We start from the raw sequence: 20,529 nt of genomic DNA, 5'->3' as shown, positions 1-20,529 counted from the left end.
CTGACAGCTCCTCAAAGAACACCACAGCTGGGAGACAGGGGCATCTGTTTTTTCCAGATTATTTGATTTTCAAAACTGCAACATGTGGCACCTTTACATCACTTTGTAAGTTTTCATAAAATGGACAAACAACCACTGACAGAGCAAAACACTAATTCTACTTCTTGCCATTCTCTCCTTTGTATTGGACATTTGATTCCAATCATTGTGTTTTCCTGATCTGACTTGTTTGGTCATGATAAATTTGGTGGGAGGTGAGAGACACCAGACAGAACTAAGTTCATCAAGTTATCAGCTCTGTATTATTATTCTTTGCCATTATCATTGATTTCTCTGGACCCAAAAGTTAAAAAGTTGATGAGAAATTAATTCTGTCTGGTTTCATGTCAGAGCTATAGTGCGTAACTTCTGTGGCTGATTTATGCTTCTGCGTCGAGTTGACGGCGTACGTCCATGGAGCCCTCTGCAGCGCCATGGACCCCTACGCCACGGGTCCACTGTGCCTAACATTACGGCGGCGAATTGCACAGCAATGCGTTCCCTCGACACAGAATTTCGAAAGATGCACGAGTGGTTGTGCTTGCTCAAAGTTCAAATAATTTTATTTTCAGATATGTACATCTTTTTATTCCTATTATAAAGGTTCATCAAATTTGTTTATTTGTGACAAGTCACATTGTCATAAATAGTCATTTCATGAGAAGAGGTAAAAAATATATATATATATGTCGTAATGGCTTGGGTGTAACGGATACCTAAAAGTTACGCACTACTGCTTTAAGGTGTCAGATGACAGTGATTCGATGGGAAAATGTTTTCCAAACAAAGACAAAGGAGAAATGGCACCATGACCGTGACTCATGCACGTTGTCCTTCACCAGCACAATGACAAGGCTTGTTCAAGTCTGCCGCCCAACCGCCCGACAGGACGGACTGAAACCTAAAGCAGACATCAGCCCGCAAACACACCAGGTTAGTCTTCATGCAAGTGACTGGAAAAGCCCACGTGCTCTGTCACATTCACAAAGAAACCATCCATGTGATGCTTCAAGATGTAAGATGTCAGGAATCAGATCTGCAATTCTTAAAACTTCAAACAAACGCAAGTCATCGCTCATATGTGACCAGGCAACAAACAACTTCATATCGGTTGTTTTTAATGGTTAAAACCAACAATAAAACCACATAAAAGCAAAAGGACCAAAATTTGTTAAAGCAAAAAGTTGTTTGTTTCTGAATGGGAACAGCCAAGATGGAAACTTCTACAACAACTATACACTATTAGACCCACTCCAAACCGAAGCAATCAAATCCAGCCTTACTGCTTTGGTCAAGTCCAGTTCAGACCAGTTATGACTGGTAACTTACCATCGATCTCTCCTCCGGGAGCGGAGATCTTAGACATGCAGAGGTGGGTGGTGCCGATAACATCATTGTGACTGGCTCTGTCCCTGGAATGAAAAAAATCAGACAAAAAAATAAACTTTTGACACGTGTCCTCATCCAAACATGACTTAACTTACTAAAAAGTAAAGTTTCTCAATAGAGCACCAAGACCTTGCATATCTCACTTCCCAAAGATCTTGTTATAATGTCAATACATTTCCATAAATCCACCTGGACATAAACAAAGATGGTCCTAATAACTCCAGAATGTGTATTTTTTTCTTTAATATTAATGCTTCATACCCGTCTGTATAACTATAAGTCTTTTAAAACAAAATGTAAAAAACAAAAAATGTATCAGCTGAGATTCACCAGTCCAGAATTCTGATCCTCATCCTCTCGCACATGGAGGGAAACTGGAAAAGAAAAGAGAAAACATGTTGTGTCATGACAATGCTGAACAAGCTGCATTATCATGGCTATGGCCTTTGTCCGGTGTAGGGTCTCACCCTGATGGGCATGGACAGACTCTGGTTCCACTGAGGGTTGGCGTTCTTCTCCATAATCTTGGTGCAGATCTGAAAGTGAGAGAGAGAAAACACAGTCCAGCTGATGTTGAAGACAGTGTTTGGATCACATGACCTTCATATCATGGAGGTTGTATCATCCATCATCGTACGCACCGTTTTGCCTGCAAAGTGGATCTCCACCAGAGGATCCACCAGATTCTTCCTGTTACTATCAAACCCAAGAACCTGCCTCATCCCGTCCATGAAGGCATCGTCCACTGCAAACGGAAAGAAATGATCATTATCTTTACTTCTAAAGCACAGAGGAATGAGTCATAAACACAAACATGAACTGGAGTCTTACTCTGCGGCAGGTCTTCAGCTCTGAAGACCCTCAGGGCGAAGTTGGCTCCTCTCAGAGACAGACCGGCCGGCCTCAGCAGGTTGCCTTCAATGTCCTCTTTGTCCTCCACACACTCACGCTTATCGGCCTGGGACACACAGATACAAATGCCTACATTTATTAATAAACACCTGCATTCATCAACCGCAAGACAGCGTGTGTCAAACATCAAAAGTCCAGAAGATGCCTGGACATCAAGTTATGTTGTATCAAACAAAAACTAGTAATTGCGAATATGGCACAGTTTTACAAAAAGGTTGGCCATTTTTATGACAGCTATGTCCTAGGTGTACTTGACCTTTCTAATATCCGAAAATATGCAAAAACGTTGGTGCTTAAGTGCAAGTATTTAGCATATTAGCACATCTAAACACTAATATTAGAATATATTGTATCAATCTTAAAGATTAACTAAATTTGACAGTATTTTTTTGTGAGTCTTTCGAGATGTGATTTGATATTGAAGCTTTGGACACCTTCACCCTGTGTTTCCCAGTGTAATGCTGAATCATCACTGATTTTCTCTTAACCAACCAGACTCACCGGTGGCTCGTCTCCAGCCGCCAAGACAAACAGGCTGACTTTCAGGTAACCTTTGACCCCGCCAGCGAAATCGTCTGGGTCGCACAGCAGCAGCCACTTCCTCATGAAGCAGTGTCCTAAAGAGAGAGAGGACAAACTCATGCTCCCATTCACAGGAACAACACAGACAATAAGGCAAAGCAGACTTTAATGTTTACTCACTGTGCTCATTGTAGACGGTGCCAACGTCCAGCTGTGGAAACACAATATTTATTTTTTCATTTCAAAAACACACAATGCACAGTCGTACAGTAGCTGAGGTGAAGGTTTACCTTGAATTCACCAATCACAGCATCGGTTCTGAGGGAGCGAGAGTCACACACCTGTAAGACAGAGAAAGAGATTTTACCTTCTAATCATAGCAGTTTACAGACGATCAAATAAAATCAAGATAAACAGCAGAAAATCTAGTAACGTAATTTTTGCAATTATAGAACGACAGGATAACAAAAATATTACAAAACATGACATAAGAATAAAATGGAGGTCAAAATCCAGACTCACAGTGATGAAAATGGGCTCATTAAACAAGTCTGAGGGAGTCTCAAAGAAGTTCATGAAGAACGTCTGTGAAGAGGAAAACATCAAATTAAAATGTAAACCATCCCCGCCAGTAAAATACTCTGAAAAACCAGACGTAACGAATGATAATTGTTCACCTCATCAAAGAACGGGTTGTTGCCTTTCCTGATCCGGGTCCTCTTTGTCTGCCCTCCTACTGTAACCTTGACAACAGGTTTAATGTTGATGCCCGGCAACTGTCGTCCCTCGATGATCCGCACACGAACCTGGATAAGAAGAGTTTTTTGGTCAGAAGATACTGATGATTCATTAAAGTCAAGTCGATCAAAATCAATCTTCTGCCCTCCCCTGTACCTACCTGGAGGTCCTGGGGTTTGTTTGGCAGAGGTTTGGACTGACTGCTGGCCCCTCTCCTCCTCTTCCTCAGTCCTCCTTGGGTGTTGTAGGTCGGTGGTGAACGTTTGGGCGTCTGGGCGGTGGGAGACTCCTGGCCCGGGGGCCCCTGAGGACCGACAATGACCATGGACCGTCCGTCGTCGGCCCCTTGGTCTTCTGTGGGCTCCAGCATCAGCATACTCTCTGTATCCTCCTCGCCCAGCGTGTCCAGAGAAATCACTGCACAGACGGAAGAGCGACGGAAACTATCGATGTGCACAAATGCTAATTATGCTGGGTGGATGGAGACAAGAGGGAGGACCGGATGTACTGATGGATGAAATGACAGCGTAGATTACTTGTGACAGTGTCCAGTTCCACAGCGGGGTTGGTATGAGGAAAGACCTCGGGCTGAGGAGGAGGCTGGAAGATCGGAGCTGATCCTGGAGGAGGGATGTAGGAAACCTGAAGGGTCAGCGTGGCCTGATGGAGACAGAAAACACAAAGACATCAGTCGACAAATACACCGTACACACACATACACACCACTCAGTACTGTCACTTTTAAAACAGATCAATAGAGGGTAGGCGCATAACGCCATGGTACTCAGAAGTCACTGCGGTTACGCCCACTGAGTGGCAAAAAGACGAGTGGCAGAGCCGCCAAAATTTGAAATTGACGAACCTAACAAACTGATTTTCTCAAAGCCTATACAAGTCTGACATGTCTAACTTTGTCAGCATGTACAGCATGCATGAGCTAAGAGAATTGCAAAAAATCTTGAGGATACAAATTAATTTGACCGAGTTACATGCAAGAACCTGTTTTCAATGAGCATTGTTTCTGTTTAAATCTATTGTCGAGTCCTTCTGACCTCAATTTATTTTGATAGTACATATTTTACCCGGTTTCGCTTTGTCCATCGCTATCCTTCACCACGTTGAGAGAGATTTGTTTTGCCACTCAGTCTGAATGAAAGGGCCGTGTCCGAGCGAGAAGTGAGGTAAATGCATACCCTCTATAGGAGCTTGATCCAGACTGAAGAAGATCCCTGACAGCATCACCAGGGTTATTTCTGAGGTGTTAAACAGTCTGGGACTGTACGTCAAGAAGATGCTGCAAAGTTGATTCCTTTCTGCGGCAACTTAAAAAGTCCTTCACATCATGGAAGTTCAGTAAGTTGCCAAACTGCCCTGAGCAATGTCATTAATTAGGAATTAGGGCTTGTCCAAAATTGGAATGCTGTATCTCTAACAGCGAAGCAAAACCCATACCCCCAGGCCAATGAGTTACATACAGGTAGTAAGTTGTGCAAAGTAGATGTAATACTGTATCTGTGCACTAATGAGGTTTATCCAATAATGTGGACTAGATAAACATGGCCACCAAAGGGCAAAAATGTGGCTCGTTGGTCTAGGGGTATGATTCTCGCTTAGGGTGCGAGAGGTCCCGGGTTCAAATCCCGGACGAGCCCTTCAACCAGCATGACGTGAAAGGAATATCAGACCTGGTTTTGAAAATTCAAATCCATAGCAGACATACATACTTAAGATTTAGCAGAGAATAGGCAAGTTAGAAATGTGCTCGTCAAAGAAAGACGATATGGCAACTTCAGAACGAAGGTCAAACTACCACCGAACTGTTACTGTGCCGTTGGGTTTTTGCGAGACACCAATGTCAGAAAATGGGTGTTGGGATCAAAAGTTCAAATCCCGGAAGAACCAGTACAGTAAATGTGTTAAGATGCATGGAAGTCAACAAACAAACAACCATCTTGGCGTTCCTTCTATACTGTGTCCCGTCCCACTGGGGTGGCAGACAGAGTTTCCTTCACATTATTGTGATCACGATTCGAGCAGAGTGGGTGTGTGGACCCAGAGAAGGAGTAGGCTCCTGCAGTTTCCTTAAACAGGAAAAAGCAGCTAAAGCAATAAGCTGTCAGCTCTGTGTAAACACAGGTACTGTATAAGAGTCATCCGGTTTATAACAACACTCAGGTGCATCTCATCATGAACGATAGAGGTCTGTAATCTGAAAGGTGAATAAAACAGGATTGAGAGATTTGAGTTTTAGTTACTTGCTTTCTATTGACCTCCATCAATAATATCATGGTTTAATGAAGGTTTGTGACTCAAAAAGTACTGAAGAGATTTGTACCAAACTTGGTGGAGGGATGTGGCCTCGATTGGTGATGAACCCATTAAATTTGTTGATGTAGGAACTAGTTTTATCACTTCCTGAACATCTTTAGCTCTTTCAGCATCTTTGGACATTACATTTTTGTCAGGTGGGAAAAAAATGTCCAACCACTGTTGGACTGTAACTGAACCACCGTACATCACACACACTTTGTACCTACAGTACTGTAACATAAACACAGGCTTCTTCCTTTCTCCTCCACAACCTTGTGTGTGTGTGTGTGTGGTGTGTGTGCATCTTTGTGTGTTTGGAGTGTGTGTCATCAATCAGATCCACTCTGACAGTGAGAGGAAGACTTTGTTTTGGGTTGAGGAAATGAGGATGGGAAACAGAACACTATTTCATCTACTGCTCAAACACTGACGATGACTTTAGGTGTGGTCCACCAAGGTGTGTGTGTGTGTGTGTGTGTGTGTGTGTGTGTGTGTGTGTGTGTGTGTGTGTGTGTTGTTTGATTTCTATTCATGTGAGGATTGATTTGACTTTGAACTCTCATGGGGGCTATTGTGGAAAGTGAGAGCAGTTTGTCTTCAGAAGGTCATTTCACGGTCAGAACTTTTTTTGTTAAACAAGTAGCTGCAGCTGCTTCCGTTAAAACTCAAATAGAAAAAGATAAAAAATAAAAATGTGCACAATTTTCAGTCTTTGCAATAAAAAAAAGTGTATTTGGCTTCATCACATTCAAAATGAATATAACAACCATGATGGGTGGGGACTGTCACTCTGCTCTGACGCAGGAATGTCTTCTGCTATTTTAAGAACCAGACAGGAAACTCAGAGTGATGTGTGATTTGTCATAGGTTCATAATACAATGAGGCTGTAGATTAATCTGTCTGTGCTTTGTGTAAGTGTGTGTGTGTGCACGCTCACCCCTGTGTTGTTCCTCTTGGTGTCCAGCAGGGAGATGGTGAAGGTGGCAGCCAGGTTGGGGGAGTTGAGGACGTCCCTGAGAGCCAGACGACACTCCCCCATGAACCTGGACAGAGACACCAGGTCGGCCCACAGGAGGGAGTCATGACTCAGATAATAGACTTTCAAAAACCAAAAACCTACTGCAACAAATGATACGAGTGGTCTAACTCTCCTCCAAGCTGTTGGTTCAGAAGACCAGGATTTGACCTCAAGACCTTTTGCACCTCAAGTGACCATCATTCCCCCTATAGTAGACCAATGTTCTCTTGGCACACAGACTGGAAACCATGACAATGAAGAAATGTGGCTTGTTGGTCTGGGGGTATGATTCTCACTTGGTGGTGCGAGCGGTCCGGGGTTCAATTCCCAGACGAACCCAAACAGTGTCTTTTGCTTTCTCCTCCAACTGACAGACTAGTGGATTTACTTTAATACAATTAACAGCAACTGAATTATAACTTGACTGAAGTTTAACTGAGTTTAAGCAGCACAGAGTGAGCTGGCCAAAGTTTTCCAATAGCCAATCAGTGGAGAAGCATTACCATGGGAACGGATCATTATTAGGTGTGAAAGACAAGAAACACAAATGAGATACGGAGATGGGCTCGTCCGGGATTTGAACCCGGGACTTCTCGCACCCTAAGCGAGAATCATACCCCTAGACCAACGAGCCACATCAATCCTAAGAGCAACCATAATGTTTCTGTTCTTAGTAGTAGGTGACTGAAATACCATTCGTACTTTACAGATTCTTTGAAATGAATTATTCTGTTGCTGAGGGTGCAAGAGGTGCTGGGTTTGAATCCGGGACCAGCCCTGTAAGTGTCCTACTGTTTGTGGCATTTGTCATAGATGCAGCTAAATGACAGTTAGCCAACTAACATCATACAGTTTTAAGAATATCAACTAACAGGTTGAAATGGTCACAAACACTAAATAAATATTAGAAGATGACAAATTAAATTTGACAACTTCTGATGGAACCACCTCTTCTAAAGAAAGTGAAGATGTCTTTAACACAAAATCATCCACATGATGAGAAGTTCCTCCGTCAGCACATCTAAAGTTCTTTCTCTCAGTACGACAATGAAATCTACATAAATGTCACCATTCAGGAATGTACAAACAAACTGAAACAAACAGCGATAGTGAACTCTTGTTGTCACACTGTGCCACGAGAGGCCGATGAATGAATCAATTAATCAGTCGACACATCAGTCGAACAAATGGGTGGAAATACGAGTGAATAAACACACAACACCCACAATGAAAGGATGGCCTGATTCTTTCAAGCCTGCCCCCCCTCAATTCCCAACTGAAGGACACATTTGACATCTCGATGGAGCGGGACGACCCAAAAATAACCATGTGGAGGGGTGTTTTCACCAAACAAACAGCTGTCGACTGTGAACAACTCGCATTTGGTCTGATCCGTCCACAACATCGTGCTCTGACAATGCTTCAGTTCTTATCTCAATTCCTGAACTGGGAGCTATGGGAAGAATGGCTGACAGGCTGGATGAGAGTTCCCATGGATACAGGGTTACTATAATGGGACTGGACGAACAGTCCTTTGTATCTTACAATACAGCCACTAGTCCTGAAACTGTTAAAATTAACACCACATTAACCGTCAACCAACTTATTGGTTATTGGACTGGGGACAAGTTCACTTAAAACCAGCCGGATGTTTCATTCAACATTTATAAAGTAATTAATCCATTTTTAATTGCCCCTTGGGGATGAATAAAGTTTTTGGAATTGAATTGAATTGCCACTAGAAGCAGATATCCACACACTGTACCTGTTCCTTCCCATCTTCTCATGGTCTTTGACGACACAGTGCAGCTCTGCTCCAGAGTCCAGAGGAATCCCCTTCAGGTCCCACTCAAAGCCCTGACAGAGACATTAACAGGAAAGTAAAGACAGTGCTACAGAGTTGGAGGAAACTGTGACAAATACAACACATGTCCTCAGTTTGGAGGTTCAATCAGCCTCAGAAACAGAGACAACTCCAAAAAAAATGGGATTAAGGAGGTACAAGGTGGTGATGGCTTTGCTGGCTGCTCCAGATGCGTTAGCAATTTGAGGTAGTGAACAGGACGTACCTCATTCCAGACAGGGTTGGGGTTGTTCTTGATGACCTTTGTCTTCTTCTTGGACCCTAAAAAAAGACGGAGAAACCGGAACATTAGAAAACCGTCAGTGAATCCTTATGTGTCCAAACAGTGCCATCTTTTAGTTACTAGTTTTTGATAGCTCACAAGCTAGCAGGCTAGTTAGCATACAGCATCAGGTTTAAGACTTGACAACTTCTTTAAAACCACAAAAAAGGAAATTGAACACCTAGTTCCTATGTGAAAGATCTACTATAACTATCTGTCAATGATATCTCCTGCTGATATCATTCATTTATTGATTATTAAACATAAACTGGACCTGGAGGTGGATGGTTCACATGTGAATAACAACAGAGGTCTGGAACAACCGATGACATTTTACATTTTAAACAACAACTTTACATCCAAGAGAAATATTTAAGGCCTTTATGAATGAAATTTAAGACTTTGCAAAAACCTTAATGTTTTCGAAGAAACCAAACTCACACGTTTCATGTAAAATGATACTGAAAGATGTTTCTAGGTAAGTGTTGTGATGTGGCAACACACTTTAAACCAACTGTGGTTTCGTGCGTGTGTATGTGTGTGTGTGTGTGTGTGTGTGTGTGTGTGTGTGTGTGTGTGTTTACATGTGTGTGTATGTGTGTGAGTGTGTGTTATCTTTCTGTGGCTTCCTGTAACATGAAGTTCTGAGCTCTGATTTCCTGGCTGTCGGGCACTCACACAGGATGCAGGACGTAAGACGCACTAGTAAACGGCCAGAGTTTATCATTAACTCCTGAAGACCTCTAACACGCACACACACATACACAGACACACAAACACACACACACATGATGGTGAATTATCACATTGGGCACAAGTATCATCATTTCCACTTGGTTTGAAGTCAAACAGAAGGACACACACAAGCACACACACACAGATGTTCTTTCCAGATGAAAGGAAACAGAGACAATGACTATTGTCTGATTTTAGAAACTGCTCATTAATTTTCATTTGAATTAACACTGGACTGAGACACAAGATGTTCAGGTTATAGCAATGTATTCATTCTATAGGTCTATAGGTCTATAGGTAATCAATAATAATCATCACTGTTACTGTTTAGATAGATAGATAGATAGATAGATAGATAGATAGATAGATAGATAGATAGATAGATAGATAGATAGATAGATAGATAGATAGATAGATAGATAGATAGATAGATAGATAGATAGATAGAATACTTTATTAATCCCCAGGGGGGAATTTAAAATGACAATGAGGAGAAAACAACACAGATCACGAAGACACAGAAGTAAAATACATAAAAAACACATAGTGTATTAACACACAATAATAAATATGTGGACAAAAGGTGCGTGTAAGAATGAAAAAATTCTTACACGAAAAAATAATTATAATAATTGTATGAACAGGAAGTCAGTGATCAATTATACGTCACACAAACTGGTTATATTGCGTCACTGTCACTACCCGCAATGCATTTCCTCTATACGCGGTAGCCTATAGGTTTCTATGAACAACCATCTAGTTAACCTCAACAATCAGTGAAGTGCACTCTCACACACAGTGAAAGGCTGTTTGCTTTCCTGTTTTCCTCACACATCACCCACAGGTGTGAACCTACGTACGTTCTTCTTCTTAAAAAACACCTCCACCCTTCCACAAGAGGGTGAAGGGTTACGTCGTACTTGCACGCACGCACGCGTCTCTGTGTGTGTGTGTGTGATATTTGAGTTGAGCATCCCATCCCATAAACAAGAAGTGGCACAGCGTTTACTTCCTGGTTGGCTCAGCTTGGCACAGCTTCTGTCATGAGCCCAGAATAGACCCGACTGTGACCCGGGAGGCCGAGGAGCCTAAGTTTAGACCCGCTGGTCTCAGTGCTGCTGCGTTTGGGGCCCGTTGGAGAGTCGGGAACTAAGAGTTGTTGCAGCTGGCCTCGCTTTTACAGTAAAAAGGTCATTTTTAAGGAGTTGAGATGATTTGTTAAGATTAGCATCAGGAAGAGGCTAAAAATAACCACATAGTATAATCTAGTTCCTAAACTGTGATCTCCTCAAGCATCTTGAATTCTGGCAAAAGAATTTTAAAAAGTGTGTCAGTCATTGGAAAAATGCATTCAACATCCACAGGCTGTTTTATCAGCTGTGACTGTAATCACACCTGTCGCCTGAGGTAAATGAGGCAAATGGACGTTTCTATGGTGATAATACGGCACAGAAACACAGTTTGAAGGTTACTGGACTCTACACTTTTTCCCTTCATGTTCCAAGGTCGTACATGACTCGAAGCCTCTAAAATCAGCTTGAAATAGAGCAATAGACATTGTGTTTTAGGCCTTATATTGTCCATTTACCTTTTATTGGAACTCAAGCACTAAAACAGCTCATTACATCAGCACGGGTTTGTTTTCACAAGATATTTGAGGTATTTAAAAAAAAAAAAAACAGGCTTCAATTTTCCAATGTTTGGGTCAGTTGCCAGAAGATATTCAGATATTATGTCATATGGAAGTAGCCTTTGAAAGGTAACTCTAAGAGATATTGTAGAAACCAAGACCTCAGATTAAAATGCCATGCCCCCCAGAGTACCTGAACGCCTCGTACATCAGCAGCGACTCCCTGTTTTCCACTCACAGGACACTTTATCACTTTAATAAGTCGAGTGATTCAGTGTGTGTGTGTGTGTGTGTGTGTGTGTGTGTGTGTGCGCTATAATTAGCAGCAGCGTTGCCAGTTTTTATTTCTGGTTTTGACAAAGAAAAATACTTTGAGTTCCAGTAACAACACTCAGGGCGGAAATCCTGCCCCCCAGTGCACAAACACAAAACACGAGCGCACGTTGTCACATTTAATCACATACATACAAAAAACACAATGTAAATGACAGAATAGGACAAACTCTGCTAACAACCAGAACTCCACTCTCTCTGTCTCCCTTTGTCAAATCTGCAAGTGACGAAAAGATCCAGGTAAAAAAAACACTAATGAGTCGCAGTCCAATCAATCAAGACTTCGTCGATCAGACCTCGTTGACATAACGACCACCTCAGGGATGCATTCATCAAAAAAAGCTGAAATGTGTCCACATGATGTAATGTGGATTATTTAGTGGTCGTTTTTCCATCATAGAAGCAACTTTATTGTGTATTTATATGCGGTTAACACACAAACACTTCTCCCTCCCCTCCCTCAGCTTCCTCCTCTGATTATTATCGTCTCTAATTACTATAAATGGACATGGTATCTGTGTTTCAGGAGGGGAGGGAACTCTCTCTCGCTCTCTCTCTGCTCTAAATTCCTGAAGTCGCTGTAAACCAGAGAAGTCCAGAGATTCAAGATGAGAAACATCCCATAGTGTCTTTTTATTATTTCTGCAAATCGTCCTTTGAGGTGTTTTTAGGTGCAGAAGCCTTATTTACTTCTCATTAGCTCTCATGAGGCTCCTACATTGCCCATAATGCACCAGGACCTGCATGTCTCGTCTCTGATGTGGATCTTAAAGAAAACTGAAGAGTCTGAGACAAGATGTTTAAACTGACATGTGAAATGATGATGGAGACAAAACTCTTTTCCTTATTTTACATCAGTTATCTACACATTAAATCATCAGTGGATTCATCGATAGATTTTGGTAATTGATGAATCATTTAAAGGGACAACGAGGAGTTTTGGAAAAGCGAAGCGTTTTCACACTACATTTATGAGCCTCCGCGCACCGTGAAATTCTTTGACCGGCGAAAGACAGACTCATGTTTTCATTCATCAAGAATTAAAGTCAGAGGTTCAAAGACGATCACATACCGTCGTAGTTCCCACCATAAACTGCAATTCAGCGGCGTTATTCTCATGACTCGCCACGAAACTGAAAGTAAAGAAACGCTGGTCGGCTCGCCCAGCATTTCCGCCACCACTAATAATAACAAAATAACGATAGAGACAAAACGATATATTTATCTAAAATGGGCCCATTAACAAGTGTGGGTAGCGTAGATTCATCCACATTAATATGAGACTTTTTTATAACCAAATAGAAACTCCTCGTCGTTTTTAAAGCACAAATGTCAAAATTCACATTCACAGGCAGAAGATGTGAACTTGGACAATAATTGATCATAATTTATGAAATAAATAAATCAATTCTTAAAGATAGTTTGTGTGTTTGTTGCTTGAAACACTGCAAACTGACAAAAAAAACTACTTTACATCAACAACTGAGATCTAAATAAACAAATACGCTTCAGGTCTGGAGAGAAGACATTGACACATGGCTCCTGTAGAAGACCATGGTCCACAAGACGCCAGAGATGTTTAGTTTAAATCTGTAAAACCTGATCCATGCAACAACAACACTTTCAGAGTGTGGCCCCTTCAGGCTTGATTATCAAAATAAAAGTAGGATTTGATTGAGGTTGATGTTGGGGTAAGAAGGTTCCCACAAGAATAAATGAGCTCGTGTGTGATGGCACCAGGAAACCGGGCTCAGACAAAGGCAGGAAGTTAAGAGCAGCGCTCACCTTATTAAGGAGGCAGACACCGACTCGTGGAAAGTACAACAACAACAAACCGACGGAAAAACAGGGAGCTGCTGAGGCCACCTCCACCCTGAGCCACTCAGCATCCAACCCCCCCAACCACCCACCCACCCACCCAGATAGGTTCAAACCTTAAGGTCAACTGGTTTAACTCTGGGAACAAACTGACTGCAGACGTTTTCACTTGAGAGGAGCTGAATGTTCATTAAATCAACATCATCAAACATCAAACTGGCTTCATTGAGTTGCATCTGGCAGGAAGTGTGCTATATGAATGAATGAAGTGTCTTCTTCATCAACTCTTGTTAACATTTCCATGTTTCCCACACTCTGTGTCATAAACTATAAACTGTTTTCTTGTCTGTAACAACATCTATTGCACGTCGTCTGTCCGTCCTGGGTGAGGGATCCCTCCTCTGTTGCTCACCCTGAGGTTTCTCAGTTTTTCCCTGTTAAAAGGGTTTTCCATGGAGTTTTTCCTCAGTCGATGTGAGGGTCTAAGGCCAGAGGATGTCGTTGTGATGCCATGTAAAGCCCTTTGAGACAAACTGTTTGTAAAAACGGGCTATACAAATAAAATTGCCTTGCCTTGCCTTCTTCTTCTTCATCATCATCATGCTGCCTGAACTCACAGGTTTAAAACTCCCAGTCGGCAGCTTTAAGCAAAGACACTGTTTCTATGTCACAGAGTTGCCTCAAATTTGATTTAAAATGGTTGTTAACGAAATATGAAAGTGTAGCCGATGTCAGGGAGCGTGCCTATGTTCCCACAGCCCTATGTTCCCACTGGACTCTACCTATCTGGACTCTATCTATCTGTCCTACCTGGTCTTTTTACTAAACTTAACCAACTCCTTTCTTCATTGCCTAAACCCAACCTGGTGGGACCAAAGGGCTGTGGGAACATAGGGCCTAATTTTCAGTGACAACAAAAGTTAGAAATGTGGGAACATAGGGCTGTGGGAACATAGGAATGACCCCCGATGGGGGTATCTGGCCCTCTGCGTTGTGTTTTTCTCATGGCCTGCCTTACAGTAGGTGGGGTTCGAACCCTGGTTGAAAACCACTTGGCAAGTTGGTTAGCACGTCCTTTATGAGTGCATATTCGTTACAAGAGCATATACTCTCAGTGAAGAACCTTCAAGAACCGACCACTTGGAGCTGCACCTGTCTTCAGCTTTACCTTCGTTGTACTGGGTTCACTCGGTCCGTGATCTTTTTAGCGGCTAAAGAGTCAAACGTCTCCCTCAGGAGCTGGTGGAGACCAAACTATGAGCTACAAGAAGCAAGAAGTACGACTCAATAGTCATGGTCATTTTGTTTCTTAGTGTTGTGTTCAAAACTTGTTTCCACAGCCAATGAAAATCAGCCGAGGATTTGGGTTTAGGTAAGATTTAAAAGGAAACGCCGTTCTACTACAGCACCTGAGCTTTAGTTTTTGAGTTTCAGTGAATCTCCCATGATCCTCCTCTTACCTCTGAAGGTGACGCTCGCCAGCGGGTCAGAGTGTCTCAGGTTGTTGGCCCGCTGAAGAAAGCAACGCAACATGGCGGGAAAAAAAACCTCAGCTCGAGTCCAAAAACCTAAAAGCGAGTGGCTCAGGTGACTGGGTTCAGCAGGTGAGATCCAGGCCCAGAGGGACGGCCGGTCACATGACCAGAGGAGCTATGACAGCTGCTGATAAAACCAATGTGCTCCAACCACGAACACTGGGAAAAACCAACGACCAATGGGAGGCCAGAGGATAAAGAGCGAAGGTGTGAAAAAGAAGCCCAAAAAAAGGAGGAATATCCTGAAAATGAAACCAACTCTTTAACCAGAGTCGAGTTTGTCTTTAACGAGTCGTCGGCAGCTTCCGTCCTTGTTTGGTGGAATGGAAAAGTCCCAGCTTTACACAAACTAATTATCCACAGATTGTTTCCTGTTTGGTCTCACAGCATCAGCCAACGTCCCAAAACTACAAAATAAAAGCTCCTTTTTTTTCTCTCCAGACGAGATGTGTCTTTTAGAAAAAGCCGGCTTCTGAGCCTCGGTCCGACGACACAACACACTCGCAGGGAAAGAGGGCAACGAGTGAGCAAGTCGGGAACTAACACACACACACACCACACACACACCTCACATCCAGAGGAAATCTCAACATTTCCTGTGCTGTTTTCCTCTCCTGTCTCCTGGTTCTTCCCCCCATGTGTCCCACATCTTTGCCAGTTCATTCTCCACCTCCCTTTTACTTTCCTACTTTACTCAGTCGATTCCACATTTGTACATTTTATGGTCTGATTTTGTGTCAAAGTGAAGCAATGGGAAGAAAAACGACAACTATCTGCAGCTTTATGATCAGTCTGTGTCAACGAAATAAAAGAAGAATTTTGAAAGGGGCTTTATCCATTGTTCAGATTTCAGTTCTGGAAATGTATGCAAATTACAATCTAACAAAGAGGTTTTCTTCAGACTGAGGGAACTTCATGAAAAACATCAACACCTCTGAAACCAAACCTGTGTTTTTCTTGAATCTATAGACAAACTGCGGGGTTTTCTCAGGGTCACACACACACACACACACACACACACACGTACACACTAATGTATGCACACACTCATTCATTAAGAGACTGCCACCTGCAGGCCTGAGGCAGGGCACACACACACATCGCTGCCTGAAGGTCAAGCCAAACGCACTCTCTAACACGTCACCTTTTTTGTGCTGGTTTTAAAAACTCTAAGTCACAATTTGATATTGATTGTTGAAATTAAAGGGTTAAAGTAAAAAAAAAAATGAGCTGGAAAAATCTGAAATTTATTAGGAAAAAAAACACAGGGCATCACGACGTCACAAAGTTGCAAGAACGTTTTTTCGCGAGGAACAAACATTTTAATGATTTTTGGCATTTGTAAATTTCCTTTTTTTTCTTGCCAATTTGCGACTTTATGTCAGAGGATGTCCATGCTTTCTTTCTGATAAATTTGTGACTTCAAACTTGACAATTATGACTTTTAAACTCAAAAATCAATATTTACCAATGTGTATATTTATATCTTATATAAAGATAAATATCTGGCAACCCCGTCAATCAAGATGCACCAGCTCAGATTTCTATATGCTGCATTTTATTTGAACTCGATTTTAATTTGAGAAAGTGAAAGTATGAATACAGCTGTTTAGGATTGTGTGTGGTGTTTTTAATCATAATTTAAAAAGAATGTTAAAAACATATTTTTATCAGTAATTTTTTTTATAAATTACTTGACATTTCAGGCAACTCCATTTGAATTCCAGGCGACCCTACATGGGGTCCCGACCCCAAGGTTGAAAAACACCGATAAATATAAAGATAAATATACAGTGAGTATATATGTATATACATCAGGGATCAATAAAGTATCTGATTCTTTGTGATAGTACAGAAACTACATGACGATCAAACGTGTGAATCCCGACCGAAGTTTTGAAGCGAAGGTTCAGTGAGTTTGTGTCGCGGTGCGTTTAAGGGAAAACTGATTTTCTTCAGTTACAGTAATGTGCCTCAGGTTAAAAAACGAATCATCTGGATCATGAACGCAGCCACATGACAGATAACATCACTCCTGATGTTGTTTACAGCTGGGATGCTGGTTGTTAACAGTGAGGGGAGGAAAACTTCACAACACTGGTTTTAGTAAACGTTTCATTTCTCTGCTGGCAAAACGTGACGCGACAGATTCAACTGAACGTAAAGACAAAAATGAACTGAAAACAAAGAATTAAAAATGAATCTTATACGTGGATAGAGGTGATAACGATGGTGAGCTCTGGATTGAAACACATCCTGTAAATGTGCTGAGCTCAGAGCAGAAAAGATGACGCAGCAGTTTTCAGAGCAGAGACGGTGTTTCAGCTTTAACCTGATTATCAGATCCGAGGAAACCTGAAGGCAACACTCAGCTGCTCAGTCACTGTGTGTGTGTGTGTGTGTGTGTGTGTGTGTGTGTGTGTGTGTGTGTGTGTGTGTGTGTGTGTGTGTGTGCGTGTGTGTGTGTGTGTGTGTCACAAAGGGGAACTGTTGTGCAGCAACATGAAGCATATTCTGAGTTTATCTGCTGTGGTTAAACGGCAGCAGGGAGGACAGGGGATGAAATATCAGAGATGGACAAATAAGGGTGTGTGTGTGTGTGTGTGTGTGTGTGTGTGTGTGTGTGTGTGTGTGTGTGTGTGTGTGAGACAGAGAGAGAGAGAGGCCCCAGAGGATAAACTGTCCTGTTACTACTGTATAAACAAAGCAGCTCAGTCAAACACCTCACATCTCAGAAGAACATGAACATTTTTCAGACCCTGAATGCATCTTAAAGGGATAGTTAAACATTTTTGGCAAATTGGCCCATTGCCATAATCCCTATAGTCATAGCAGTAGGTTCGTTACCTTTAATTGTCGGTGCAAGCTATTTTTAGAACGGCGGAGCAGAGCCGTGAGCTGCTCAGAGCTACGCTACGGAGGCTCATTATGGGATTTCTTGGTTTCCCTCATCAAACTCATCAAATACACAATCCAACAACTCCACAACGCTCTGGTGGACAAGTTGTGAGCTTCACATTCACCACGCTATGAGATAATAACACAACGTTACCAGACAGAGTTGTTTTGGAGGTAAATTCATGCAAAACCGCTGATGCGTGTTGCCTTCAGGGACAGTTTTTCATCAAGCAGTCTCTGTATTTCCCTCTAAAACAACTCTGTCTGGTAACGTTCTGTTATTATCTCATAGCATGGTGAATGTGCAGGTCACAACTTGTCCACCAGAGCGTTTTGGAGTTGTTGGATTGTGTATTTGATGAGTTTGATGAGTTTGAAACCAAGAAATCCCATAATGAGCCTCCGTAGCGTAGCTCTGAGCAGCTCACGGCTCTGCTCCGCCGTTCTAAAAACAGCTTGCACCGACAATTAAAGGTAACGAACCTACTGCTATGACTATAGGGGTTATGGCAATGGGCCAATTTGCCAAAATGTTTAACTATCCCTTTAAAGTGACATGAGAGGAGGAGGGGAGGGGGATTCTCCATCATCACCACTTCTCTTCTTCCCCCTCTCTCTCTCTCCCTCTCTCTCTGCCCCACCCCAAACAGACTGGCGGAGGATATCCAATAATAACCTCAGCTGTTAGAGAGTCACACTGTCACAGTCTGAAACACAGTATGTGAACTTTAACTTCTAATCTTTATCTCTTCCTCTCTCTCTCTCTCTCCATCCATCCATCCATCCCTACCTTCATAGATGACTTGGCAGTACGCATCGCTGATGTCGTCATCCGGCGTTAGCAGACGCTCTGCGCACAGGATGAACACACGCAGCATGGCTCACACACACACACACACACACACACACACACACACACTGCAGAGCTTGGTCAGATCCCCCCGGCAGACACCATGTGGTCCATATATGGGCGTCAGTGTGTCCAAGATATTATATCCTTAAAATGAGCATTCGTCCTTTAACAGGAAGAGAGAGAAGAGAGAGAGAAGAGTGGACGAGAGGCACTGAGAATGAATTAAGGAGCAGAGAGTGACTGGTGGAGCTGCAGCTCTCAGCTGTTGCCCCCCCCTACCCTCCCTCCCCCCGACTCTCTCTCTCTCACACACACACACACACACACACACACACACACTCAGAGGGAAGCAAGGTGCACTGGCTGACTCATGCACAACACACACACACACACACACACACACACACACACACACACTGTCTCTTCAACCACAACTGGCTTAAAGGGCCAGCCCCCAAAAACAGGCACACATTGCTTCCAGGGCACACACATGCCTTCACACAATCAACAATGCAAACGCTGCCAACTTAAACCAGAGCACGTGGGGAGCTCTCTCTCTCTCTCTCTCTCTCTCTCTCTCTCTCTCTCACACACACACACACACACACGTCCTAACAAAGGGTAAGAGTGTGTGTGTTGTGGAGAATGTGCCTGCTGATGCAGATTTGTGGGGACAGATAACGCAGCAGTGTGTCGTCTACATCCAGAGGGAAATATGAATGAATGCATGAATGAATCAGGTGTGGAGGGGGCGTGGCCACATGCATGGAAGCCCCGCCCCCCTCACTGCTGCAGCTATTCTTCCTACGAATTATCGTTGTGTTAAATTTGACCTACGTTTTGGGGGGGATATGTACATGTCATGTGTGTTTCCGTATACGTAGTTGGAAATCTATGACTTTATTCTCGTGAATGTATGACTTTTTTCTCGTAGGAAATGTACGACTTTATTCTCGTAAATTTACGACTTCATGCTCGTAAATTTACAACTTTATTCTCGTAAATTTACGACTGTATTCTCGTAATGTTATGACTTTTTTCTCGAAGGAATTGTACGACTTTATTCTCGTAAATTTATGACTTTATTCTCAAAGTCTGTGTTTTTTATTATTTTCTCAATGTGGCCTAATACTCCGTTGTAGTTTTCTGTTTTCAATGAATGAAACAAATAAATAAACTAAACTAAATTTCAGCGCCTTACTTCAGTTTAGGGCTGACCCAAAAAATTGCTTTGTTCGGTGTCATGGTAATCGATCATGAAGTCTGTGATCGATTTTTTTTTTCCTTTTTTTCCTTTTTGACACCAGTTCTCATCGGCAATTGTTGCATTAAAATGAGTAGGCTACTTGGCATCCTGGAAACCTGCCTGCTTTTGGAGATAAGTGTTAGTTTGCCATTACTTTCATTATTTCCGCTACGATCGCTTCAATTTTGATTGATTTCATGTCCGTGAAGCTTCAATTATCAAAATATGATAATCGGGACAGCTCTACTTCAGTTCCATTCAAGTTCCCATTTACGGTTGTAAGGAGGTTGTTGAACTCAAACTTGCACACATCCTGTGCAGAAACCAGACGAGATGACGAGTCCTACAGTGTGAGACAGTGATGTCATCTTAGCTTAGCCTCAGACTTTTACAGATCGGATAAAACCCGTCTGGGCGCAGGGTGAT

The 20,529-nt window shown here is 42.4% G+C and overlaps 1 protein-coding gene and 2 non-coding genes across 11 annotated transcripts in view; 1 reads left to right on the top strand and 2 right to left on the bottom strand.

The window, feature by feature from the left end:
* dysf (dysferlin, limb girdle muscular dystrophy 2B (autosomal recessive)) overlaps positions 1 to 19,176 on the bottom strand; it is a 143,544-nt gene extending 124,368 nt beyond the window's left edge. For 4 of the 9 annotated variants that reach the window (XM_085760239.1, XM_085760242.1, XM_085760246.1 and 1 more), the window contains exons 1-16: positions 15,032 to 15,560; positions 8,999 to 9,054; positions 8,695 to 8,786; positions 6,849 to 6,954; positions 4,137 to 4,260; positions 3,761 to 4,017; positions 3,540 to 3,668; positions 3,385 to 3,447; positions 3,153 to 3,203; positions 3,043 to 3,073; positions 2,842 to 2,957; positions 2,260 to 2,386; positions 2,070 to 2,173; positions 1,896 to 1,964; positions 1,759 to 1,802; positions 1,369 to 1,451 (exon numbers count right to left, since the gene is read on the bottom strand). In XM_085760239.1, coding sequence (XP_085616365.1) covers positions 1,369 to 1,451; positions 1,759 to 1,802; positions 1,896 to 1,964; positions 2,070 to 2,173; positions 2,260 to 2,386; positions 2,842 to 2,957; positions 3,043 to 3,073; positions 3,153 to 3,203; positions 3,385 to 3,447; positions 3,540 to 3,668; positions 3,761 to 4,017; positions 4,137 to 4,260; positions 6,849 to 6,954; positions 8,695 to 8,786; positions 8,999 to 9,054; positions 15,032 to 15,104 — 1,525 coding nt within the window. In that variant the 5' untranslated portion in view covers positions 15,105 to 15,560. Of the gene's footprint in view, positions 1 to 1,368; positions 1,452 to 1,758; positions 1,803 to 1,895; positions 1,965 to 2,069; positions 2,174 to 2,259; positions 2,387 to 2,841; positions 2,958 to 3,042; positions 3,074 to 3,152; positions 3,204 to 3,384; positions 3,448 to 3,539; positions 3,669 to 3,760; positions 4,018 to 4,136; positions 4,261 to 6,848; positions 6,955 to 8,694; positions 8,787 to 8,998; positions 9,055 to 15,031; positions 15,561 to 18,794 lie in introns of those variants that run through there. The other 5 variants (XM_085760245.1, XM_085760237.1, XM_085760241.1 and 2 more) reach the window with 4 other exon arrangements.
* Positions 5,181 to 5,252, top strand: trnap-agg (transfer RNA proline (anticodon AGG)). The gene has a single exon. It is a non-coding gene; the product is annotated as a tRNA-Pro (tRNA).
* Positions 7,492 to 7,563, bottom strand: trnap-agg (transfer RNA proline (anticodon AGG)). Its single transcript has one exon. It is a non-coding gene; the product is annotated as a tRNA-Pro (tRNA).
* Positions 19,177 to 20,529: the final 1,353 nt, after the last annotated feature.

Source organism: Trachurus japonicus, chromosome 18, assembly GCF_045865225.1.
Source record: "Trachurus japonicus isolate A0001 chromosome 18, Traja_1.0".
Taxonomy (NCBI): Eukaryota; Metazoa; Chordata; class Actinopteri; order Carangiformes; family Carangidae; genus Trachurus; species Trachurus japonicus.
This window is presented reverse-complemented; position numbering and strand designations above follow the sequence as displayed.